Consider the following 22683-nt stretch of genomic DNA (forward strand, 5'->3'; position numbering starts at 1 on the left):
GATAATTATTGACGGATTTAATTTTTAAGAGTGATATAATGTATAGTGTATATTCATACAATTTGACAAAATTATAGTAGTAGTAAATTAACTAGAAATTGACCCTATCAATACAAGTACTAGCTTAATTACTCAAAGCACTTGATTATATAGTGAGATTGAACAAATAAATTATTTTATGATATAGTTGATTTAATTACGTGTGAAATGCACACATAACCCAACTTGTTCAGGATCTCCAATTTGTGTGACAATTATGATGAATGCCCCTGCCTTTGTAATAAACGCCATATTCATTTTGGAAAAGCTTTTGGTTATTTAGCAACACTTGACTGTGAAGATGAGTTGAGAAATTAAGGGCGGGCCGACATTAATATATACTACTACTACGTATAGAAGACATTTAATATATAGAAAATTGTTTGTCGGTGCAGTTTAGGGTTTCGATTTAGTTTGTGTTTGTCTTCGTGTAATTTCTTCGTTTTACTTTTATTTTAGTATTTACTTTATCTAAATTGTTAGAGCCCTTTCACAATTTAGGGGTTTGGCTGGTTTATGTTTGTCTTTCTTCTCATTAACTATGATTTTATGCTTATTTTAACTGTGATTTTATGCATATTTTATTCCACTCGATGAAGATTTTATAGTTTAGGACCTTGTTTAGTTTGTGCTTGCTTTTGTGTGAGTTCTTCTTTTTTGTTTTTAGTTTATGGTTATTTTATTAAATCGTTAGAGATCACTTTTACCGTTTAGGACTTCTGTTTGGTTTGTGTTTGTCTTCATGCCTTTTATTAACAGTGATTTTATGCTTATTTTATCTAAATAATTAGAGAGTGCTTTCACGGTTATGCAGTGTGCAATACCACTATGACTAATTTAGGATGGCAGTGAAGACCAACTTGGTGTCTAATACTTACTACTTAGCCATGACTGTGGAGAATGTGAATGGGGATGGTGATCGATCGAATCGAATCGACATATCAGCTCAAGGAACGAAATCATGGGAGTATATGCAATGTAATTGGGGCGAGACTTGGAAATTTGATCGGCCATCTGGAACCATTGAACCATTTTCAATTAGATTTATCGATCGTAGTTCAAGATCGGTTGTGACTTATAATTTCCGTTGTCCGTTGATCAATTCATCTCTAGCTTTTAGTTTTAGATAGTTAGGGTTATGTCAATTCTATTATATGATGATTATTGATTTGTATTGTTTGACGTCCTTAATTTGGACTATTTATCATAATATAAATGCAAGTTGCCTTTTTCCAGAAGTAAATGACATAGTATTAAATACTTCTACAAATCAACATTCAGTCGAAAATAACTACCTAAATGCATAGCATTTAACAAACTCACAGAATTAATTACCAAAATAAGATTACATTTTTATTGCGACCCACAATTTTTTAAACGCGTCCACTTTCAAAAGTTTTACTTCCAAATTAATGTTACCGGTATAATAATTATATTCATGCAATTTAATCCTTATAAAAATTGATAAATATATAAATCAAATAAGAATATTTTATAGTTTGTGTTAAAATGACAACCCCTCTTAAAGTGACACCGTGACACCACTTATACAGTAATATTATAAACGCTACACAACAATATTACAAACACTACACAACAATCTATAGATTGCTGTATAGTGTGTCGGATATCTCTGGACAAGAAAAATTGCTGCATAAAGACCAACAAATTGTCTGGCTGTCTTTTTCAGATTTTTTTATTTTTTTCCACGTGACAGCTTATTATTCGTCCACATGTACAAATGATTGGCTAGGAATGGTGGTATGGTATTATTTTAAGGGGTGGTGGCACCCTAACATGCCCCATATTTTATATTCTTAAAAATCAGCTCAAGACAATAAAACATTAAAACTCCAATTATTATATTAATTGATATTTTGACCTCAAAATTCTAGTTTCCAATTTGATTATGTTTACAACTTTTTAGTTGACGATGTTATCAATATTTATAATAAACAATTCTTCAATAAGATTATAGTACTAATTTCTAATCAATTATTCCCTTGGTGAAGAACTAATGGTTGCATGCTTTAATTACGCGTGTTTGTTAAATAGTTGATCGCCATGGTATATAATTTTAACAAGAGTATTAATTTAATCAATCATGTTGAAGATGGAAACAATGTTTTTGCAGGCCAAGCCCATGATTATTAATGGTCTAGCTAAATACTCCCTCCGTTCCACAAAGATAGTCCCACTTTGATCCGCACGAGTTTTAAGAAATGTAATGAAAAGTGAGTTAGAAAAAGTTGGTGGGATGTGGGTCCTACTTTTAAAGTATTAGTTTTATAATAAAATGTGAGTAGGAATGAGTTAGTGGAATATGAGGTCCACTACCAAAAATGGTAAAAATGAAATGGGACAAACTTTGTGGGACGGACGGAAATGGAAAAATGGGACAATCTTTGTGGGACAGAGAGAGTAATTAATTTGGCATCCCTCCATAAAAGCACAACTTAGTGCCTGTTCGGTTAATCATATAAAATAAGAATAAAGGTCAAAATTGGTCATGAACATATGCCCATTTTATCATTTTGGTACTAAACTTTATCTTTTGGATTTTTTTTTCATGAACATATGTAAATTTGATCATTTTGGCCCTCCGTCAACATTTCCGTTAATATTTAATGGTCAACCATTTTAATCACAATTTTGACCAACTTAAGCAATTTTTAATTAATTAATAACTCTTAATCATAACTTTAATTATTTTAAGGATTTATCATTTAAAATAAAATATAAGAGTTTTAAAAAAGAAAATAAAGAGGAGGTCTGCAGACATTTTTGAAAAAAACGCGATTCACTCTAGCCCTCTCTCACTTCAACGGCGCCGGCGAGCGCCGGCTAGTTTCTCAGAAGATGGAGAAGGAGAAGGGGGAGGGGAAGGGGAAGAGCACCTGCCTCTCTAAATCGGAGGTGGTGGTCGCGGGCCCATACATTACGTCTTGGAAGCCATGGAATTTCAGTCGGAGGTGGTGGTCGCGGTAGATTTTGAGAGGCAGGTGGTAGAATTTGAGTCGGAGATGGTGGTTGCAGTCGATTCTCAGTAAGAGACGGTGCTTGAGGTCGATCAGTCGGATTTGATTTTGAGAGGCAGGTGCTGAGCTTTTTTTTTGATAGAATGGACTTTATCTAGGATTGCTTTAGTCGGAGGGGGTAAGGCTAGATGAATAGTCTAATAAAAATAGTTATATTGCATTATTTATACAGGCTTATGTGCGGGCCTCTTACGAGTTGCGGGCCGTGATTTTTTCAACCGAACACCAATTTAAATCGTCTTTGACACTTAATACTGATTAATAGTGCATACAGAACAGGCACTTAACGTAGGGATTAATCTTTCACGGCCGAGTTAATTTCCTCAATAGGTGTCCAAGTGTATTCTCTGACTATAGAGATCTTTGGAGAATCGCAAGATCTCAATTTTCATATCCTTATCATCATAGGCAGACCCAAATGGAGGTGACTAAGGGCTAAAGCCCTTAATGAATTTATTTTTTAAATATTTTTCTATTAATTTTTTGTGAAAGTCATTGATATTTAATGCAAATTATTGTATAACAGCTCTTACAAGATGAAACTTGTCCAAAAATATACATTGATATAAAAATTAGAAATCTCAGCCTCAATCGATATATATTTCTGCGTCCACCTCTGCTTATCATCCTACTTCCACTTTTTACTTGCTCAATCTGCGATAAATATACAATAATACACTCCAATTAACATGAAAGATTACACAATTACCATCCTATGTCTTTTCCTTTCTTCCCACAACTTTCAAGCAACTATAGCATGCATTATTACGGTTGAATTCTCACTTCATATATCCAATAATTAATCTCCCTCCAAATTCTCGATTTAAGTTGCATTGTGTATCCAAAGATGATGATTTAGGAAATCATAGCTTAGTTCTTAAGTTCAATTTTCTTATATAATTTCCGTTAGAGTTTTTTATCCCTTTTTTTAGGTTTCTTGATACATTTTTAATGATTGCATTTTTTTAAATCTTTCTACTAGTAATTTTTAAAAAAATAATGGAAATTTTGATTAAATAATCTTCAGTTTCAAAGGTTTCACATCCAAATTAATGTTGCCGGTGTTGTAATGATATTCATAACTTTTTACCGATTAAATATTTTATCTTTTCTATTTATTGTTGTATTTATATAATTTGCATTCAAAAGCTTTTCTTCCACATAATTTTATTTTATTTTTATCAGATTCCTTAAATTTTATTATGAATTTAATCCTTATAACAATTGAAATCACATAGATCACCTAAGAATATAAATATTCTTAAAAATTAGCTCAGATTATAAATAATAAAATTTTTAATTTTTATATAACGTGATATTTTGACCTCAAATTCCAGTTTCCGATTCATTATGTTTTACAACTTTTTGGTTGACAATGTTATCAATATTTTTAATAAATAATTCTTCAATACACGAGACTGTTCTACTTGGTTAAATACTTGATCGCTATAATCTTCCATTTCCTAAACCGTCAACAAGTCATAATGATTTATGTTCGTAGATTCTCCTTTTGCCAATCCTCATTTACAATAATCAAAATTTTAATTAATTTTATTAACCAAATGTATTAATAGGGTTACAACTCATAAATCTAGTATTTCTCCCTTGACTATAAAAAAGGTGCATGGATTATTTGAGATAAACACACATCCAATACAGCAAATCAACAATCATGTTGACTAATCTTTTCTCTATTTTAGTTACTTTGTTAATCTTGAATTACACATGCTTTTGCATAGAATCAGTAAATGTTACTACAGAAAATGACTCCTTCTACAACGGTGTTGCCACGTGGTATGGCCCTCCCGACGGAGCCGGAAGTGGTAATCCAACATCTTTAACTCTACTACTCCATCCGTCCCATTTCAAGTGATCGATTTCTTTTTTGCACGAAATTTACTGCCTTTTAGATCGAGGCATTGAGCTATTGATTTTTTTAATAAGAAATATTAGGACAAAGATTGTTATATTGTTATTTATTTGACTAATTGTTTACTATTTCATAAGATGGGGGAGCTTGTGGCTTGGGATATGATATAGAAAATGATCCCTACTATGGTTTTGTTTCTGCGGGAAATAACAACTTATATCAATCCGGAGCCGGCTGTGGAGCTTGTTATGAGGTAATATATCCTATCAAAAAAAAAATATAAAAAATAAAACCTAAGTCTAGCTATTTTTATTTCCATAGTAACATACATTAAAAAATAATTAGTTGAAATGCAATAACCTTATTTATATATATGTATTTGTAGGTGAAGTGCTTATATAACAATGAATGTTCAAAAAATGCAATTAAAGTAACAATTACAGACGAGTGTCCCGGTTCATGCAATGACGATGGCATTCACTTTGATTTAAGTGGAAAAGCTTTCGGAGCTTTGGCATATTCTGGCCAAGAATACAACTTGAGGAATGCCGGCAAGATCAGTATTCAGTATAGAAGGTACACTTTCATCAATGAGACAAACCGTAGCTCCCGTAGAATCTAACAATCTCCGCTTTGTTATTGTGATCAGGGTAAATTGCAATTACAATTCAAACGTAAAATTCAAAATTGTTGCGGGCTCAAATCAATACTATCTAGCCTTTGTGGTGGAGGCTTTGAATGGATATGGTGATATTGCTCACATTGAACTGCAACCTTCAACCTCAGATTGGGTGTCAATGCAAAGATCTTGGGGAGTCACGTGGAAAGCTGATTTGAAAGATTGGCAAAAAGGTCCTTTCTCTGTAAGGATCACTGGACCTGAAAGCAGTGCATCGATTATTGCATACAATGTCATTCCTTATGATTGGAAAATTGGACAATTCTATTACTCCAATGTTAACTTTTGATCACACTAATATTTGAATAATTAGTATCCACATTGCTCATTAGTTGAGGTCTGGAAAATGTCAACCTCTTTTTATTGCTGAATGTGACGAATTAATAAATTATTTTTGTGAGAATCCTATTCCTATATATAAATATAAAATTTTCTTTATCATTAAATTATGAAATGTATTAATAAAATCAGAATTTGTAATAGAATTAAGCAGATTATAAATAACTTAGTAACAATTCAGTACAGTATATGAAGGACACAAAAGTCTTTTTACACATTAACTTGAATTCTATCCATTTTCATATCTTACTCTACCAATCACAGTACTTGTTACATTATCTAGGCTTAACCATGATAATCTATCCAGCTTGGAGTTATCTTATCATATCTACCAAACAGGCACTTAGAGGATATCCTATCATTTGCTTCTAAAATTATTGATACAAATACAACTGCCAAAGGTTGGAAATAAAACTGATAAATTGGAAAGAAAGATGGTAAAATTCTTAATTAACAATGAGATAGATTCAATCACAAACCCAAAAATCCAACCATATTTGACTCCAAATAAACTAATTTACTAGTACTCCACTAACTTCATTATGTAAAAAATCTTGTGTACAGTATTTATTTAGTCTGTTACCATTATTAATCCACTAAAAAAAAAAATATTTTTTGGGACACAAAATTTGAGATCCAATTATTTACGTTAAAAATTTTCAAAAAATAACAATAATTTAGGAGGTAAAAGAAAACGTTTTTAAATAAAGAATAAATTAATTTAATCTTTTATTTTTTAAGGATACTTCCATTTACCTTCTAATTTTAGTCGAGACATTAATAATAAGGACTCTTTTAAAGTGTTTATGATATATTTAGAAACACATATTATCATCCTTAATTGCATTAAAAAATGTCCTCGATGATTTTTTTTGGTTGTAATAATTTCTCAAGTTCACGTATATCCAGCATTATTAGTTCACACATTGGTTCAGACGTTCAGTAACATAAACTCACAGTTTTTGTTCTTTCATTTTTCAATTTTATTTACTCTAATAAATAAAATTACTATTTCCAAAGTTAATTTAACTCATTTGCTACGTAAGTCAAATATTTAGTTCAATCCTCACATACTATGTTTTGCTTTTGCTTTTGAGTTTTTGGATAATTCTAATTCTACTTTAATTAATTTCATTCATAGGCCTTTATTAAAGTAATTAAAGCAATTTAATTATTTATTTTTGTGACAGAATAAGAATTCGATTTTTAGAAATAGAACGTTATTGATTTAATCAATCATGTTGAAGGTGACAACATTTATGCAGGCCAAGCCCCTGAATTATTTATGAGCCAGCCCAATAATTAATTAGGCATTTCCTTCATACAAGCCCATCTTAACGTAGTGATTCATCTTATTTGCTTTTTATTTATGGTCAACCCAACGTAGAGGAGACCGTTCTCTACATCATTTTCTCTCATATTTTATGTTCTATTTATTTTAATTATTTAATACTATAATTTTTAAAAATGAGTTCAAAATAGAAATATGATACTATATGTTACGTGACAGGGGGAGAGGGAGTACTAATAAAATTTGAACATTTTCACAGTTGTACCTAAATGTTGCTAACCATTAACTACATTAAACCATTTTCAGAGCCTAACATTTTTAATCACCAATTCCAAACCAACAATGATACCATAGTATTTATTTTTTACTATTTCTCTATTTCTGTAGTGATCATGTGCCTATAATCGTTTAATATGACATAATTGTTAATAACGTAACATAGCTAGTATTTTTTCCTATGCAATTTTACAAAACTTCAAACATGACATTTCGGTATGCATCATTTATAGGTCTTAATTAGTTTGAATCCAACAAAAAATGTGTGCATTTTGTTCTATTATATATTAATTTTATATTGATCGCATTTCAGCCAAAAGGTGCTTATTGTTTCATCAAATACTTAATTAGTGGAGTAGTTGGTTTAGTCACAATCATGATGATTTTATTCGTAATTATTCAATATGAAATAATTGGAAATATAAATAACATATGAATAACTACTAATCATCTTTTAGCATTTTTACTCAATACCTTGAACTGAAAATGCATTTACCACAAAATGATTCCAACACTGTTTTACGTTTATATTGACTTATACCAAACATTTTATTCTAGTCTTTCCTTATTTTATGGCATTTTCTTAATTGGATAAATATGATATTTGATCCAAAAATCCGATACTATTCACAAAAAGTCAAAGCTGAAAAACATATTATGACATTTTCTTAATACTACATGTATTAATTTGTTGAAGTACTGATGCTATTGTATCGGATTAAATATCGTTACCCGATACTAATAGAGTAATAGTGGACTATATTAATCCAATTTCCAATTTTATATGTTTATCACAAATATTCTGTTTGATATAAATTCAACAATCAACACAAAAATATTAGTGAATCCATGAAAACATTTTATCAATTTTAATCTGGTTAGAAAATAAGAAAATTTATACTGTCTCAACACTATAAAAAAGGTGGTGCTTATATGGAATATATATATTAAATCTCAATGCACAATTATAGCAAAACAACATCATGTTTACTAATCGCAACCATAATATTTTCTCTATTTTAATTACTTCATTAATCTTAAATTACTCCTGCTTTAGCGTCGCTACAAAATCAATCAATACTACAACGCGTAACTCCTTCTCGGAAGCTGTCGCTACATGGTATGGCCCACCAACCGGAGCGGGAAGCGGTAATGCAACATGTTTTCAACTCCGTTTCAATTCCTTTCGTTCTACTGAATATGATCCATTTTTCTTTTTTTTAATCTGTCCCAACTAAAATGATTTATAGTGTTTCTTTATTTATTACAGTGTTATTTATTAATTTCACAGGCCTTTATTAGAGCAATTAACAAAAAGAAAGTGAAATCTTATATTCTAGAATCTAGACATATATAGATCAGTTTGAAGGGTAGTTTGTTGCTTTTGTCCTATTTTTTGACCTTTTCTTATTTGTCTCGTTTTCTTGGCTATTGCTTCTGAATTAGTATTTTGCTTTAGAATAACTGCTGAATCAGTAAACATGACAAAAAGACAGCTTAGGCTTGTTCATAACAACCTTGTTAACTCAGAAGAGGATGAATGAACATCGGTCTTTCCGAATTCATACAAATCAACTCTTTTACTCTATCATTTGATGTTCGTCTTCAAACAAGGCCTGCTTCTCTTGTACTGCCACTATATAACATGATCATAGACGTAAACTGACTAGTTCTCAAGTGCTTCAATGGCTTCGTTCGAGCAGCCAAGAATCGCACTTCTCTCTCTCGTGCTCTTATCTCTTATGTCTTGTATGAACTGCTTAGACATCTACTATGAATGGATTGTCACCGGAGATTTCTATTCCACAACCAGCAATCTCACGGTAAGTTTATACTCCCTCCGTCCCATTCTAAGTGACACATTTTACGTTTTCATTTTTTGGATGTCTCACTCTAAATGACACATTTATAAATACAGAAACATCACTCTCTACTTTACACACAAAACAACACTACATAAAATCTCGTGCCAAATTAGAAATTTCTCTCAGACCACTCTTGTGTGTCGCTATACTTGTATCAATGTATGTATGTTTTTCAGGTTATCAAGATCAACGGAATGTTCCCCGGGCCTCTCATAAACGCAACAACTAACGACGTTGTTCATGTCAATGTGTTCAACGATTTGGACGAGCCCTTGCTCTTTACATGGTACAATCAACTGGTTCAAGAATGCTAGTAGTATTTTTTTTTTTTTGGATATTTTTTTAATTCTGTTTTTTGATCTTCTCAAGGAATGGAATACAACAGAGGCTGAACTCATGGCAAGACGGAGTGTCGGGCACGAACTGCCCGATCGAGCCCGGGACGAACTGGACTTACGTTTTTCAGGCAAAGGATCAGATCGGCTCCTATACTTACTTCCCGTCTATAAACTTCCAGAAGTCCAGTGGAGGATACGGCCCAATTCGAGTCAACAACCGCGATGTCATTCTCGTGCCTTTCCCTAAACCAGAAGCCGAGTTTGACCTCCTCGTTGGCGACTGGATGGACGACTACTACAAGGTACTAACAATCTGCGACAGCCATTTTTGTCGAATGATCCTTAATTTTCTTGATGGCAGAATACTCGGATAACGATACAAGAAAACTCGAACCGAACGTACCCAAATGCCATGTTGATGAATGGGAAGGGGCCTTATGGAAGCCTTGATTCCACATTATACGAGTCTTTCAACGTCACAAAAGGTGAAAATGAGTTGTGGCATTCTTGCAACTTTTGTCTCGAGAGTTCTTGATCTTGGATCGTGTTCGTGCAGGGAAGACCTACCGGTTTAGGATCTCGAACGTCGGGACTCAGTTCAGCTTCAACTTAAGGTTTCAGAAGCATCCAATGGTGCTTGTGGAGACGGAAGGCTCCTACACGAACCAGATCACGCTAGATTCTCTGGACGTGCACGTTGGCCAGTCGTACTCGGTTCTCGTCACCGCTGATCAAGACGAGGCCGACTACTACGTGGTGGCCACCCCGAAATTTTTTGAATTTGATCCATCCAATAGCTCCCTTGTTGCCAAAGGGATACTTCATTACCTGAACTCTTCATCCCCTGTCCAAGGCCCTGTTCCCGACGGTCCTGGTGCGTTCGACGTTGACTTTTCGATGAATCAAGCTAAATCCATAAGGTAACCAATAATCACATTGTTCTCAAGAATTGAGTTAATTTCAACTTATGTTGTGTTTTTGCATGGGAAGATGGAATTTGACTGCGGGTGCTGCGAGGCCTAATCCACAGGGCACGTTCAACGTGTCGAACGTAACGCTGTCTCAGACGTTCATCCTGCACGGGTCGAGAGCTTTGATCAATGAAGTCCAGAGCTATGTTGTGAACAATGTGTCTTATCTTACTCCCACTACTCCCCTGAAGCTTGCTGATCACTTCAGAAATGGCTCGGGTGTATACCAGCTCGACGAGTTCCCTACTCAGTCGGTCAATGGTGTCGCGGTCTACGGGGTCTCAGTCGTGACAGGGGTGCATAAGGGGTGGCTCGAGATCGTGTTCAAGAATGATCTTGTTGATGAGATTGATTCTTGGCATCTAGATGGCTTTGGATTTTTTGTTGTAGGGTGAGGCCTTTTTAACTAACATACAATTTAATGATACTTAATTTTTACTAGTTTTTGTTTTGATGGATTTATTGAGACTATGATTGTAGATTTGGCTGGGGGGAATGGACGGTGGATTCGCGTGACACGTATAATTTATACGATCCGGTGGTTCGTTCGACCGTGCAAGTGTATCCGAGTGGATGGACGGCTGTGTACGTATTTCTTGACAATCCCGGGATGTGGAACTTGAGATCCCAGAATTTGGTGCATTGGTACATGGGGCAAGAGATCTATATTAGGGTTCACAACGACGACCCGAACCCGGCCAAGGAGCGCCCACCTCCTCAAAACCTCCTCTTGTGCGGTGAGCGCTCTAACCTCGACTAACATTAATTATTAATAAGAGCTATGATAATTAGTCTGATGTTCGGGTTTAGGCCTATGTCTGGCCCAAAAATAGCCTGGACCGACATTTGTCGATAGAATTTGGGCCCAATGGGCTCAGGCTGAAGCCGAATAGTTTCATATATTGTTGCATTGTTACAGGAGTGGTGGATGGTGATGATGCTTTAGCACCTGCGCCGGCTCCACAAACCGGGTGGTGAGGGAGATCCAAACGGGTGACTAATTAAGTGCAAGCCGAGTTATCAATTAAGGGTTAATTATGCAAACCAAATATTTGATTAAATTGAATTCTTTCATTACTCGTCTTATCATTTAAATCAAACGTTTTTCAATCGTAATATTTTTTGTACCAAATAATCGCGTTACAACTTTCTTTAGCTTTCGAATTCATACACCCCACCTTATGTAGCCGAAGACTGAAGTGATTCGAACTTTCACTTTTGATTAGTTCAATTCGAACTTTGGCCTATTAATTAGAGGAAGAATATCTTACAATAAGCTGAAGTGATTCTCACTATGATCTATCAATGACAATGAGGAAGTATTTCTTATGATCAATCGGGCATAGTTCATGGTTTGTAAACTACTAATTAATAATGTGTTGTTTGAATCTCTTTTGCAATCTGTAAAAGAATAAAAAAAAAAATACAAGTAAATACTCTAATCAATACTCTATGCAAAACCACTACATCAAATGTAAAAAAATACACATCGGATAATGGTATTATCAGTCAATCTCATCCACTACAACCTCTAAACTATAGCACTGTATTAATTGTGAACATTCCAATTGTATAGTTTGGTGAGATTTTGTTTGGGGCCAATGGAATTGGCATAATAGACCCCATCCCCTCTTGCTTCATAGTAACATGGGTTGTTATGACATCTATTGTCATCCTTTAAGTTCCTAGTTTTATAAACTACTAAAGCTTGATCCTTATTATACCACCAAAAATGACAGAAGAATAAAGTATTATCCCAAAAACTTGTACAAAATGTGAAATGATAATCACCGTTACGACCAATTTTATGGTGGCCAAGATCGTCGTCTCCAGATGCACAATGTGCCTCGAGGCTGTGAGGATTTGGAGGGAGATTATTCTTTACATATACATGTATACGATCAGTGAAGCAATCTTTTAGTGATTCCAGTTCCACTGGTTGTACTTGAATTAATATTTGAGCCCACAAAATGAAAAATAGGAGGAATTTCATTCTGTCATTATTCCTCATTTTGGTTGAACAAAAACTTGAAATTGCGAGTGATGATGAAAATATATACTTTTTTCACTTGTATTTATAAACTATGTTTGGTTCACTTTTAGCCACTAACAAGATTTAAGTGTTAGTGTTTGGTAGAAGTTTATTAAACCATGAATATGTTGTGTACTATGTTTGGTTCAATTATAGTACTATATCATAAGAACAACCAAATCAAATGACAATTCTACCCCCATATAATTTATCTATTGACTAAAACGCACTAATCTTGATTTGTGAAAAATTAGGACGACAATGGAAATTTTCTTCTTTTGGGGATTTAAAACTATGGGAGAAATAGAATAATAATTTCAATAATATGTTCCCAGCATCAATTTAAGCATGCATAATGTGTGTATGTGTAGAAAATATTTCAAAAACTACATAATGTACATATATATACAGAGCTAACATTTTGATCATTTTGTTACAAATAAATTGTAATATATTTATTGAAGTTACCTTTATTAATCCAGAAAAAAAATTCGGCAATCGAAATATCGACGCAGACGCCCAAAGTTACTCATCGAATGCCAAATTACACGTAGATTTTACCAAAATTATACATAGATTACCACACCGGCGTGTAATTTCGGTTGTCACTTCAATTTCGATCGATGGAATTTTTCACAGCGCATTTTGTTTCCAAAAACGGTACAATGGATATTAAATGGTTATTATCTGAACAATGGGACAAAAATCGACCTTTATAAAATGGCATTTGCAAATTTATGTTGACCGAAATTTGGGTATGAGATTTAGAGGTGATCACTATATACGTATTTCAATCAAGAATTTTGTTTATTCTTACTTCTTATGCAAGTGCTGTCGAAAAATATATCAGCTAGGTTCAATAAATATTTGCGCTTATTACAAAATACGTGATCGATGCGAAATTAAAAATTACCCATGTTCATGTATTTTAGTGACAATTTATCCAAAATATGAAAAAAGTATTCCAAGTTAAAATGTTGCAAAAACTCGAATAACAATTTGCAATAACTAAAGATAGACTTTATTCATAATACATCCACATATTAATTCATCAACAACATTTAATGTTCCATTGATACCTTTTCGCTTCATAAAAATAAATACCATCGTCCTTCGCTGTCCATTTGCATGTATTGTTAGGACGCCATTGTCTCCATTCGGAAGAGTAAGCAACAAATCCTACCTCCTTTGAGCCTGGTCGAAGATTGCAACTGAATAAAGTATTTCCCAACACACTATTACAAAAACTCCAATGGTAATCTTGATTAACACCAACCACATGCTTTCCTAGATCATCTTCACCAGATTGACAATGCACTTCCAGTGATGGAGAATTTGGGGAGAGATTGCTAATGATGTGAACTTCAACTTTAGGAGTAAAAATACATTTCTTTGATAATGCAAAGTTAATGTGTGATATAATCAAGATAAATAATAAAAATGTTCTCATTTTTGTACACCTAATTGATTATGATACACATTGATAAGATGTTGTCAATGTCTGTTTTTATAGTTTTAGAGATAAATGGACATTAGCCCCCCATTTTTTGAACATTGGACATGATGAGAGTGATTATGCAAAATGAATTTATGATTACTCTATAATTAGAAAACTATGGTAATGTCAAAATGAATTGCATATGATGGAGTAAGTTTTTTGGGTCACTATATATATGCCGATATGTGCATAATTTCACATAGGGGTGTAGCATGTAAAACCAGGAATTTAATACTTCAACTATAATTAATAATAATATGCTATTTTTCAGTATCAACGTTACCGAAACTATTGGTATAGCATTGGCAATAAATTAAATAAAGACTTTCATGATTTATCTAGAATTTCCCCTCATTACAAAGTACAATTGAAGACAAATTTCATTTGAATACAATTGAAGACAAATTTCCCCTCGTGTAATCATATTCCGAGAAATCATAAATCTCAGAAATTATAATCCAAAGAATCATAATCCCAGAACTCATTTTTCCGGATAACTTTACTTTCCTATCAAATAACAAATTTAGTGATGAAGACAAATATCCGATGGATAGAGAAACAAATGCACAAATTAATGTCGATCCTTTAAAATTAATACACAACTTTAGGAAATCATATATACTCTAGTTTATGATAATCACGATTTATTTAATTTACAAATGCACAAATTAATGTCGATCTTTTAAACTAATGCACAACTTTAGGAAATCTTATATACTCTAATTTATGATAATCATGATTTATTTAATTTCATCAACCGAATATATTATTTATTTGGGTTACAAATCAAGTCCTCCTCTCACCATTATAAAATGATGGCAGTTAATCTTAGTATTTCGAAATAAACATAACGTACAATACACTTAAATCAACACGAAAGACTACACAATTACAATTTTATTTCTTTTCCTAATTTCTCCCAACCACTTTCAACCAACTATAGCACGATCATGCATCTTTACGGAAAAATTCACAGTTCATATTAAAAATACACTCCCTTCAAATATTTCTCAATTGAAGTTGCATTGTGCATCCAAAAATGATGATTTAGGAAATCATACCCTCATCGTTGGTCAAGAATATACGTGGGGCTTTTGTGAGAATTTTATTCCAAATACTTTATTCTATTGTGATGCTTCGTGGGGTTCAAAAAAATGTCATTTTGATGCTTTTTCATCGAAGTGGAAGGATGGTAGATGCAGCCATGGTAAATGTTATTGGGAAGCAAGAGAAGATGGATTTTACTCTAATGATAATCGATCAATTTATAAAAAGTATCATGATTGGAATTAATATAGTGTGGTTATGATCTTATTATCTTATTATGTACTGCACTAGTAGTATTATTGAGATGTCAAGAATTAATAAAGTGGTTTATTTTTAATTTATAAAGTGGTTTGATTATATGTAGATGTATTTTACTAATTGTCAATTAAAAGAATTGGTGTACTTTTCATTGGCGTATGAAAGTTGCCGTGATGGACAATTGAATCAATAGTCGATCAAAGTCGTGGAATCGGACGAGAAAATATATACTCCATACGTCCGTAGATCTTTAGATGTATTCTACTAATTTTCAATTAAAAAAGTTGTTGTACTTTTTATTGGCGTATGAAAAGTTGTGGCTATGGACAATTGAATCAATAGTGGTTCCAAAAATAGACTGCTGTGGAATCTGACGAGAAAATAAATGCTCATTTCGTTCCATAAAAATAGAATTTGACAAGAAAATAAATACTCATTCCGTTCCATAAAAATAGATCAATTTTGACATTTTCAACCATATCATAAAAATAACTTTTATTTTAGAAAACTTTTTTTCTTTCTAATAAATTTAGTAGGCTTTAGTTTTTACTAACTATACTTTAATCACATTTTCTTTTTATCTTTCTTACTCTACAAACTGCGAATTAAAACTCATGTCGTTTCAAAAATTGTCTATTTTTATGGGCAGATAAAGTATAAAGTTAGATTATAAATTTTTATATTAAAATACATGACAATTTAAATAAGAGTACTACTCCTACTTGATATGTGTGATAGTTTACTCCTTGAACTTGAATTATCTACATTTCGCTGACTCTAAATCTAGGCCACTTCTTCTGAAATAGGACTTCATTCATCTTCCATAAACATGTAGCATGAAATTGGGATGTTTCCATTTACATTATTATTTGACAAAACAGAGGATGCAAGATAATTATTAGGACTTATATTGGTCTAATTAGCAGAAAATAAGAAGAGTAAAAACTCCAATTATTATACTCTTTATAAGTTCTAGTACGTGATATGATCTTAAAGTTAAATTAGTAATTCACCTAGAATTTTATATTCAATTTTCTAGTTTCGAGTATAACTATTTATAATCCCCATGTTTTGCAATTTTCTCAAGTAGTAGATGTTATCAATGTCTGGTAATAATCTCCAATATTCTCAATTAAAAGAATTGATGCACTTTTCATTGGCGTATGAAAAGTTGCTGTGATGGACAATTGAATTAATAGTGGATCCAAAAATAGCAGGTCGCGAAATCAGATGAGAAAATAAATATTCATTTCGTTCCATACAAATAGATCTGTTTTAACATTTTCGATTGTATCACAAAAATAATAAATTTTATTTCAGAATTTTTTTTCTTTCTGAAAAGTTAAGTAGGCATTAGTCTTCACTAACAATACTTTAATCACATTTTTTTTTTATCTCTCTTACTCTACAAATTGTATATTGAAACTCTTGTTTTCAAAAGTTGTTTATTTATATGGGACAAATGAAATAGTATAATGTTAAATTTTAAAATTTTAAAATAAAATTCATGACAATTTAAATAAGAGTACTACTATTTTTGCTATGTATGTGTGATAGTTTACTCCTTAAAGTATCTATATTTTTTAAAAAGTAATCAAATTTCTTTGACTAGTACTAAAATTATCTGTAGAAATTAAGTGATGTTAGTCTGTCCCTGAAAATTTGATACATATTACTGTTTCGGTCCGTCCCTGAAAATTTGATACACTTCACTATTACCATTTTTAGTAGTGGACCTCATATTCCACCAACTCATTCATACTCACATTTTATTATAAAACTAATACTTTAAAAGTAGGACCCACATCCCACCAACTTTTTCAACTCACTTTTCATTATATTTCTTAAAACCCGTGTCGGGTTAAAGTGTAGCAAATTTTGGGGGACGGAGGTAGTACAAGATAATCTCAATCTCACTTCATTAAATCATAAAAAATTAATTATAATTTTATAATATAATTATGGTAGATATTTACGCTATAGAATCCTCTTCACATAGAGGTAGTAGTAGTTAATAAAACTGTGGACCAAAAATAAATACTGAAAGCCCACACAATCAATCCTGGCCCAATTTTAAAATAAGGATTAGGTCGACAAGCATTTACGATCTCTTCCTTTTCTTTTTTTAATGTCGATCCTTTAAAATTAATGCACAATATTAGGAAATCATATTAATATATACTCTAAATGATAATCACGATTTATTTAATTTCATCAGAATATATATTATTTGGGTTACAAATCTAGTCCTTCTCTCACCATTATAAAATGATGGCCATTAATCTTATTTCGAATTAAACATACGTATAATACACTTGAATCACCATGAAAGACTACACAATTACCATTCTATTTCTTTTCCTAATTTCTCCCAACCACTTTCAAGCAACTATAGCACGATCATGCTTCTTTGTGGATAAATTTATAGTTCATATTTTAAATAAGCTCCCTCGAAATTCTCAATTGAAGTTGCATTGTGCATCCAAAAATGATAATTTAGGAAATCATACCCTCATCGTTGGTCAAGAATATACGTGGAGCTTTTGTGAGAATTTTATTCCAAATACTCTATTCTATTGTGATGCTTCATGGGATTCAAAAAGATGTCATTTTGATGCTTTTTCATCGGCGTGGGATGGTAGATGCAGCCATGGTAAATGTTATTGGGAAGCAAGAGAAGATGGATTTTATATGTCAAGCGATAAGGATGTTCCATCATTTTATAAAAAGTATGGTGATTGGCATTAATATAGTGTCATTGTGATTTTATTACTTTAATATGTACTGCGTCAGTAGTAATATAGTGGAGTAGTATTTAAATGTCAAAAATTAATAAATTGGTTTTGATGATCTTTAGATGTATTTACTAATTGTCAGTTAAAAGAATTGATGTACTACTTTTCATTGGCGTATGAAAGTTGCCGTGATGGACAATAGAATCGTCGTGGATCGGAGGAGAAAATAAATATCCGTCGATCTTAGATGTATTCTACTAATTTTCAATTAAAAGAATTGATATACTTTTCAATGGCGTATGAAAAGTTGCGGCGACAATTGAATCAATAATGGTTCCAAAATTCGACTGTTGTGGAATCTGACGAAAAAATAAATACTCATTTCATTTCATAAAAATAGACCAATTTTAACATTTTCAACCATATCATAAAAATAACTTATTTTAGAACACTTTTTTTCTTTCTAATAAATTAAGTAGGCCTTAGTCTTCACTAACAAAGGAAACAATATTTCTCGAATCCCCATGACAAGGAACATGGTATTCAAGTCCAATTTTTGGAACCGAACAACAGAGTTTATAATCATTCACGTAGTTGGTGAATTTGAAGGTTGAAGATGACAAGTTGAGGTTTCAGAGCGTTTGCACAAGACATTTTGTGGGTCGGAGAGATGCATTAATTGGGATTTGTAGTGATTTTTCATTTTTATTTTGAGGCTAATTGAAATGAGTAAGTGTCGTGATTTTTGTTGCAGTAGACGTCGAAACCTGGATACCCGCACTTTCGGGGTTGTTTGCCTCTGATCCTGAACGAGAATCGGATTAATGGCCGCTGCCTCACTGACAACTTTGTGGCTTACACTCATCTCTGCTTCGAGTAGAGTAAACATACTAAAAAACAAAAAAATTAAATAAGACGTGACGCTGGAGGGGTGGTTTCGAGAGAGCTACCATGGCTGAAAAAGAGAGAAGGGTGATATAAGGGTGAAGGAAATAAAAGGAGAAAATTCTTTTTTTCGTTATAGGGAACAATTAACATTCCATTATGCATTGCTGTTAATGAAACGCATGACAAACATGCGTCTCTAAGACGCATCTCCTTTATGCGTCGCTTAAGACGCATGAGCCTTGTGCGCTTTTATAAGCGACGCATGTGGCTCATGCGTCTCTTAACATTGTTTATTGCATATTTTGTTTGGTTTTTTCCCAATTTTGTAAGTTAGGGTTTACTCATTGTTGGGCGTTCCAACATCTCCAACACTTTTACTCATTGTTGGGCGTTCATCGGGATTTGTTCGTATGCACCACAATCCAACTATCGTCATCTTCTCTTGAATCTTTCCAATCTCATTCTCATCATCAACATTATTGATCTCTGCCGTGAAATTTGCAATTCCCTTGCCTCGATTCAAGTAGTCATATATCCAATATGAAAAATACTAAGAAGAATTATTAGTGTTTCTCGTCATCCCTTTGTTTACGTCAGCTATCTCTATCAACAATATCCCAAAACTATATAAATCGGGCTGTGAGACACTCGGCCAATGCTTGTGTCGATGATTTTAGGAGCTACAAAGCCTATGGTGCCTCTAGCAGTGGTCAACGTCACACTCTCTTTGTCTGTAAAGTATAGTTTTGCCAACCCGAAATCGGAGATTTTGGGGACAAAATTTTCATAGAAAGTATATTATGAGGTTTAATATCAAAATGTAAGATCTTCATATTACAACCACCATGCAAATACTCGATACCTCGAGCAACTCCAACTATGAGTTTGAATTTCATTCCCCAATCCAAGGAAGCTGCCTTTTCTCCTTCGGATATATACTTGTTGAGAGAACCATTTGGCATGAAATCAAGTATGAGAGCACGCTTGGATCTTTCAACCCAATATCCGACAAGTTTGATGATATTTTCATGATGGATACTCCCAATTGATCTGATCTCATTGATGAAATCTTGGTGGTTTACTCTGCCTTTTTCTCCCAATAGCTTGACAGCCTCATAATCGTCACTCCGAAGCTTTCCTTAGTACACAGAAATGAAACCACCTTCACTTAGTTTTTCTCGAAAACTATTGGTTAGCTTCTGTATTTGTGAATAGGAGTACCGGATTGGGGATAGTTGGTTGTCACTTTGTAGATAGCTGTCTATGTCCTCATACGACGACAAATGCCTTCTTTGGAACTAGTAGATCAAAAACCCCATTGCGCAGAGAAATCCCACGAGGATTCTTACACCAAAGCTATAAACTACCATCTTATAAAGAGCTATGCCATATAAAAAAATAGTATGGTTTTGAGGCATAAAAATGGGTTTAGTAGCACCTAGGGGCCAATACATTTCCACACACATGATAGCAAAATGGTTCAAAAACATATTCAAATAAGTAATAACATAAAATAATCAAGAGAAAAGGTGTGTACTGTAACAAGTCTTACATGCTACTGATTTAGACCAATAATAGGCCGGATTTTCCGAGAATGATCATGGTTCTTGCTGCAATGCTTACCCTTATAATTGCAACAGCTGGAAATTTTTATGCAAAGTTAGTTACTTACTACCTACATATCAATGAAATCAATGTTATCTAGAAATTGATACTACACCATTAAATAGTAAAAGCTCACCAAGTATGGGTAGGGCTGGGTCGATACGATATACCGTATCGAAAATTTTATTTCGTTATCATACCAAAAATTTCGATATGAAAGAATTTCATATCGTTATCGTTTCGAAAGTTTCGGTATACCAAAATTTGGTATGGAAAAAAACTATACCGTTACAGTTTCAAAATTTCGATATATTGTACCGAACTTCGGTATATCGTTCTGAAATGGATATTTAGTACGATATACCAGAATTTTATATCATTTTGAATACCTGTATACCAAAAAATATAATTTCAAAACTGAAAAATAAAACCAAAATTAAGTTTTGATATTGCGGCGTGAGATAGGGATTTGATTCCTATTAGGGATTTAGAGTTTCCAATATAATTAAGTTATATGGATATATATTTATGATTCAAACTTTTAATCTTAAAATATAAATTATATCATTATTATTATTATTATCAACGGTATAAACGGTATGTATCGATAATTCGATACGTATTGATTTTCGATATATTTCGGTATACCGATAATACCGATATATATCGCATATTGGATATAAAACGGTATATCGCGGTATAAGAAAATTCATATCGTTATCGTACCGAAAACTTTCGATACGGTATTGTATCGTACCGAATGTTTCGGTATACCGAAAATTCGATATTTTTTTATATTTTTCAATACGATACGATCGATATACTGTTTTTTTGGTATATTTACCTAGCCCTAAATATGGGCACCTAATGAGGAGTACGAAAAAAGTTGTTGAGAAGTAGCAAATCTTGTTAATTTATAAACGTGGAACTAACCAATTATCTTACCATAAGGTGGTCGGAAGGAGTACATGATATATGCTGCAATTTCAAGAACACAAAAAGGTATCAACAATAGAAAAGGAATCCTTAACTTGTAAAGCTAGCAAATGATCTTACCCTACTTGTAATAAAGATCAGAATGATGCTATAGCCGAGTATTCATTTTGGCACCCCAATGCAGATTAAATCCATATAGCAATGACTGATGGATTTTTGAAAGTGATACATTATTCAAATATGCAAATTTCTAAGATGTTGCTAGTAAAGAATCTATTGTGCACATATATTCCATATCTTTGATATCCATGAACTGAACGTGTATATATGTATATCTGCTAGATTGTTCACAATGAGTAAGTTGGGTAAAGGAGTAAGAATTATGCAACAGATGCTCGCAGCTCATCAAACTAATAAGATCAAAGTCATAGCCATAGCTAGGGTAGATAAAAGAATATTTAAACTTATAATCGTTTGCATAATGTATAGGAAAAGAACAGTTGTTGTTTGCGGAAATATCAGAGAGCCTGATGGTGAATGTTTGGTAATTGATTGCTTTGGCATTATATTTACGAGAATTGAGATAAACCAATGGTACGTTGTTTACGCAAAATATCTCGAAACTGGAATCGCTACAGTTGCTAAGATGGAAAGGGTAACTAATATTATGAATGAGGCCACAGGCAGAAGGAGTGCAATTTGCATAACATGTTTCAAAGAACTCTAGTGAGAGAACCAAGAGAGATGAACAAGTACGGAATATGAAGTTTTGAATGTATTCACGGGTGATAAAGAGTACACATATGTTAATCCAAAACAACTGTTTTATAACTCCAGAAATTAGAAATGTATTCACAGGTGATATAGAGTATATATATGTTAATAGGGAAGAAAGTGAGAAACTCACAACTTCAATTGGTAAGGTCCGAGAGAGAAAGGAGAATAAGAGAGATGAGATTCGATCATAAAAATTTATAG

The 22683-nt window shown here is 32.8% G+C and overlaps 2 protein-coding genes across 2 annotated transcripts; both read left to right on the top strand.

The window, feature by feature from the left end:
- The first annotated feature begins 3849 nt into the window (after positions 1-3849).
- LOC125216233 (putative expansin-B2) lies at positions 3850-5957 on the top strand. Its single transcript, XM_048117893.1, has 4 exons — positions 3850-4900; positions 5085-5200; positions 5333-5523; positions 5597-5957. The coding sequence occupies exons 1-4, from the start codon at positions 4750-4752 to the stop codon at positions 5913-5915; spliced, it is 777 nt and encodes a 258-aa protein (XP_047973850.1). The 5' UTR covers positions 3850-4749; the 3' UTR covers positions 5916-5957.
- Positions 5958-9217: 3260 nt separating this feature from the next.
- On the top strand, positions 9218-11684 carry LOC125210115 (monocopper oxidase-like protein SKS1). Its single transcript, XM_048109693.1, has 8 exons — positions 9218-9355; positions 9574-9683; positions 9767-10037; positions 10097-10220; positions 10292-10655; positions 10726-11097; positions 11187-11443; positions 11626-11684. The coding sequence occupies exons 1-8, from the start codon at positions 9218-9220 to the stop codon at positions 11682-11684; spliced, it is 1695 nt and encodes a 564-aa protein (XP_047965650.1).
- The last annotated feature ends 10999 nt before the right edge of the window (positions 11685-22683 follow it).

The sequence above is a fragment of the Salvia hispanica genome, chromosome 3 (genome assembly GCF_023119035.1).
Source record: "Salvia hispanica cultivar TCC Black 2014 chromosome 3, UniMelb_Shisp_WGS_1.0, whole genome shotgun sequence".
In the NCBI taxonomy this organism is placed as follows: Eukaryota; Viridiplantae; Streptophyta; class Magnoliopsida; order Lamiales; family Lamiaceae; genus Salvia; species Salvia hispanica.

What these genes read in the sequence shown, in the direction of transcription:
- LOC125210115 (XM_048109693.1), top strand. Translation starts at nt 9,218, where the DNA reads ATGGCTTCGTTCGAGCAGCCAAGAATCGCACTTCTCTCTCTCGTGCTC. An exon ending in AATCAAGCTAAATCCATAAG is followed by an intron (nt 10,656 to 10,725) that starts GTAACCAATAAT and finishes TTGCATGGGAAG; the next exon opens with ATGGAATTTGACTGCGGGTG. An exon ending in TTTGGATTTTTTGTTGTAGG is followed by an intron (nt 11,098 to 11,186) that starts GTGAGGCCTTTT and finishes CTATGATTGTAG; the next exon opens with ATTTGGCTGGGGGGAATGGA.
- LOC125216233 (XM_048117893.1), top strand. Translation starts at nt 4,750, where the DNA reads ATGTTGACTAATCTTTTCTCTATTTTAGTTACTTTGTTAATCTTGAAT. An exon ending in TCCCGACGGAGCCGGAAGTG is followed by an intron (nt 4,901 to 5,084) that starts GTAATCCAACAT and finishes CTATTTCATAAG; the next exon opens with ATGGGGGAGCTTGTGGCTTG. An exon ending in GCTGTGGAGCTTGTTATGAG is followed by an intron (nt 5,201 to 5,332) that starts GTAATATATCCT and finishes ATGTATTTGTAG; the next exon opens with GTGAAGTGCTTATATAACAA.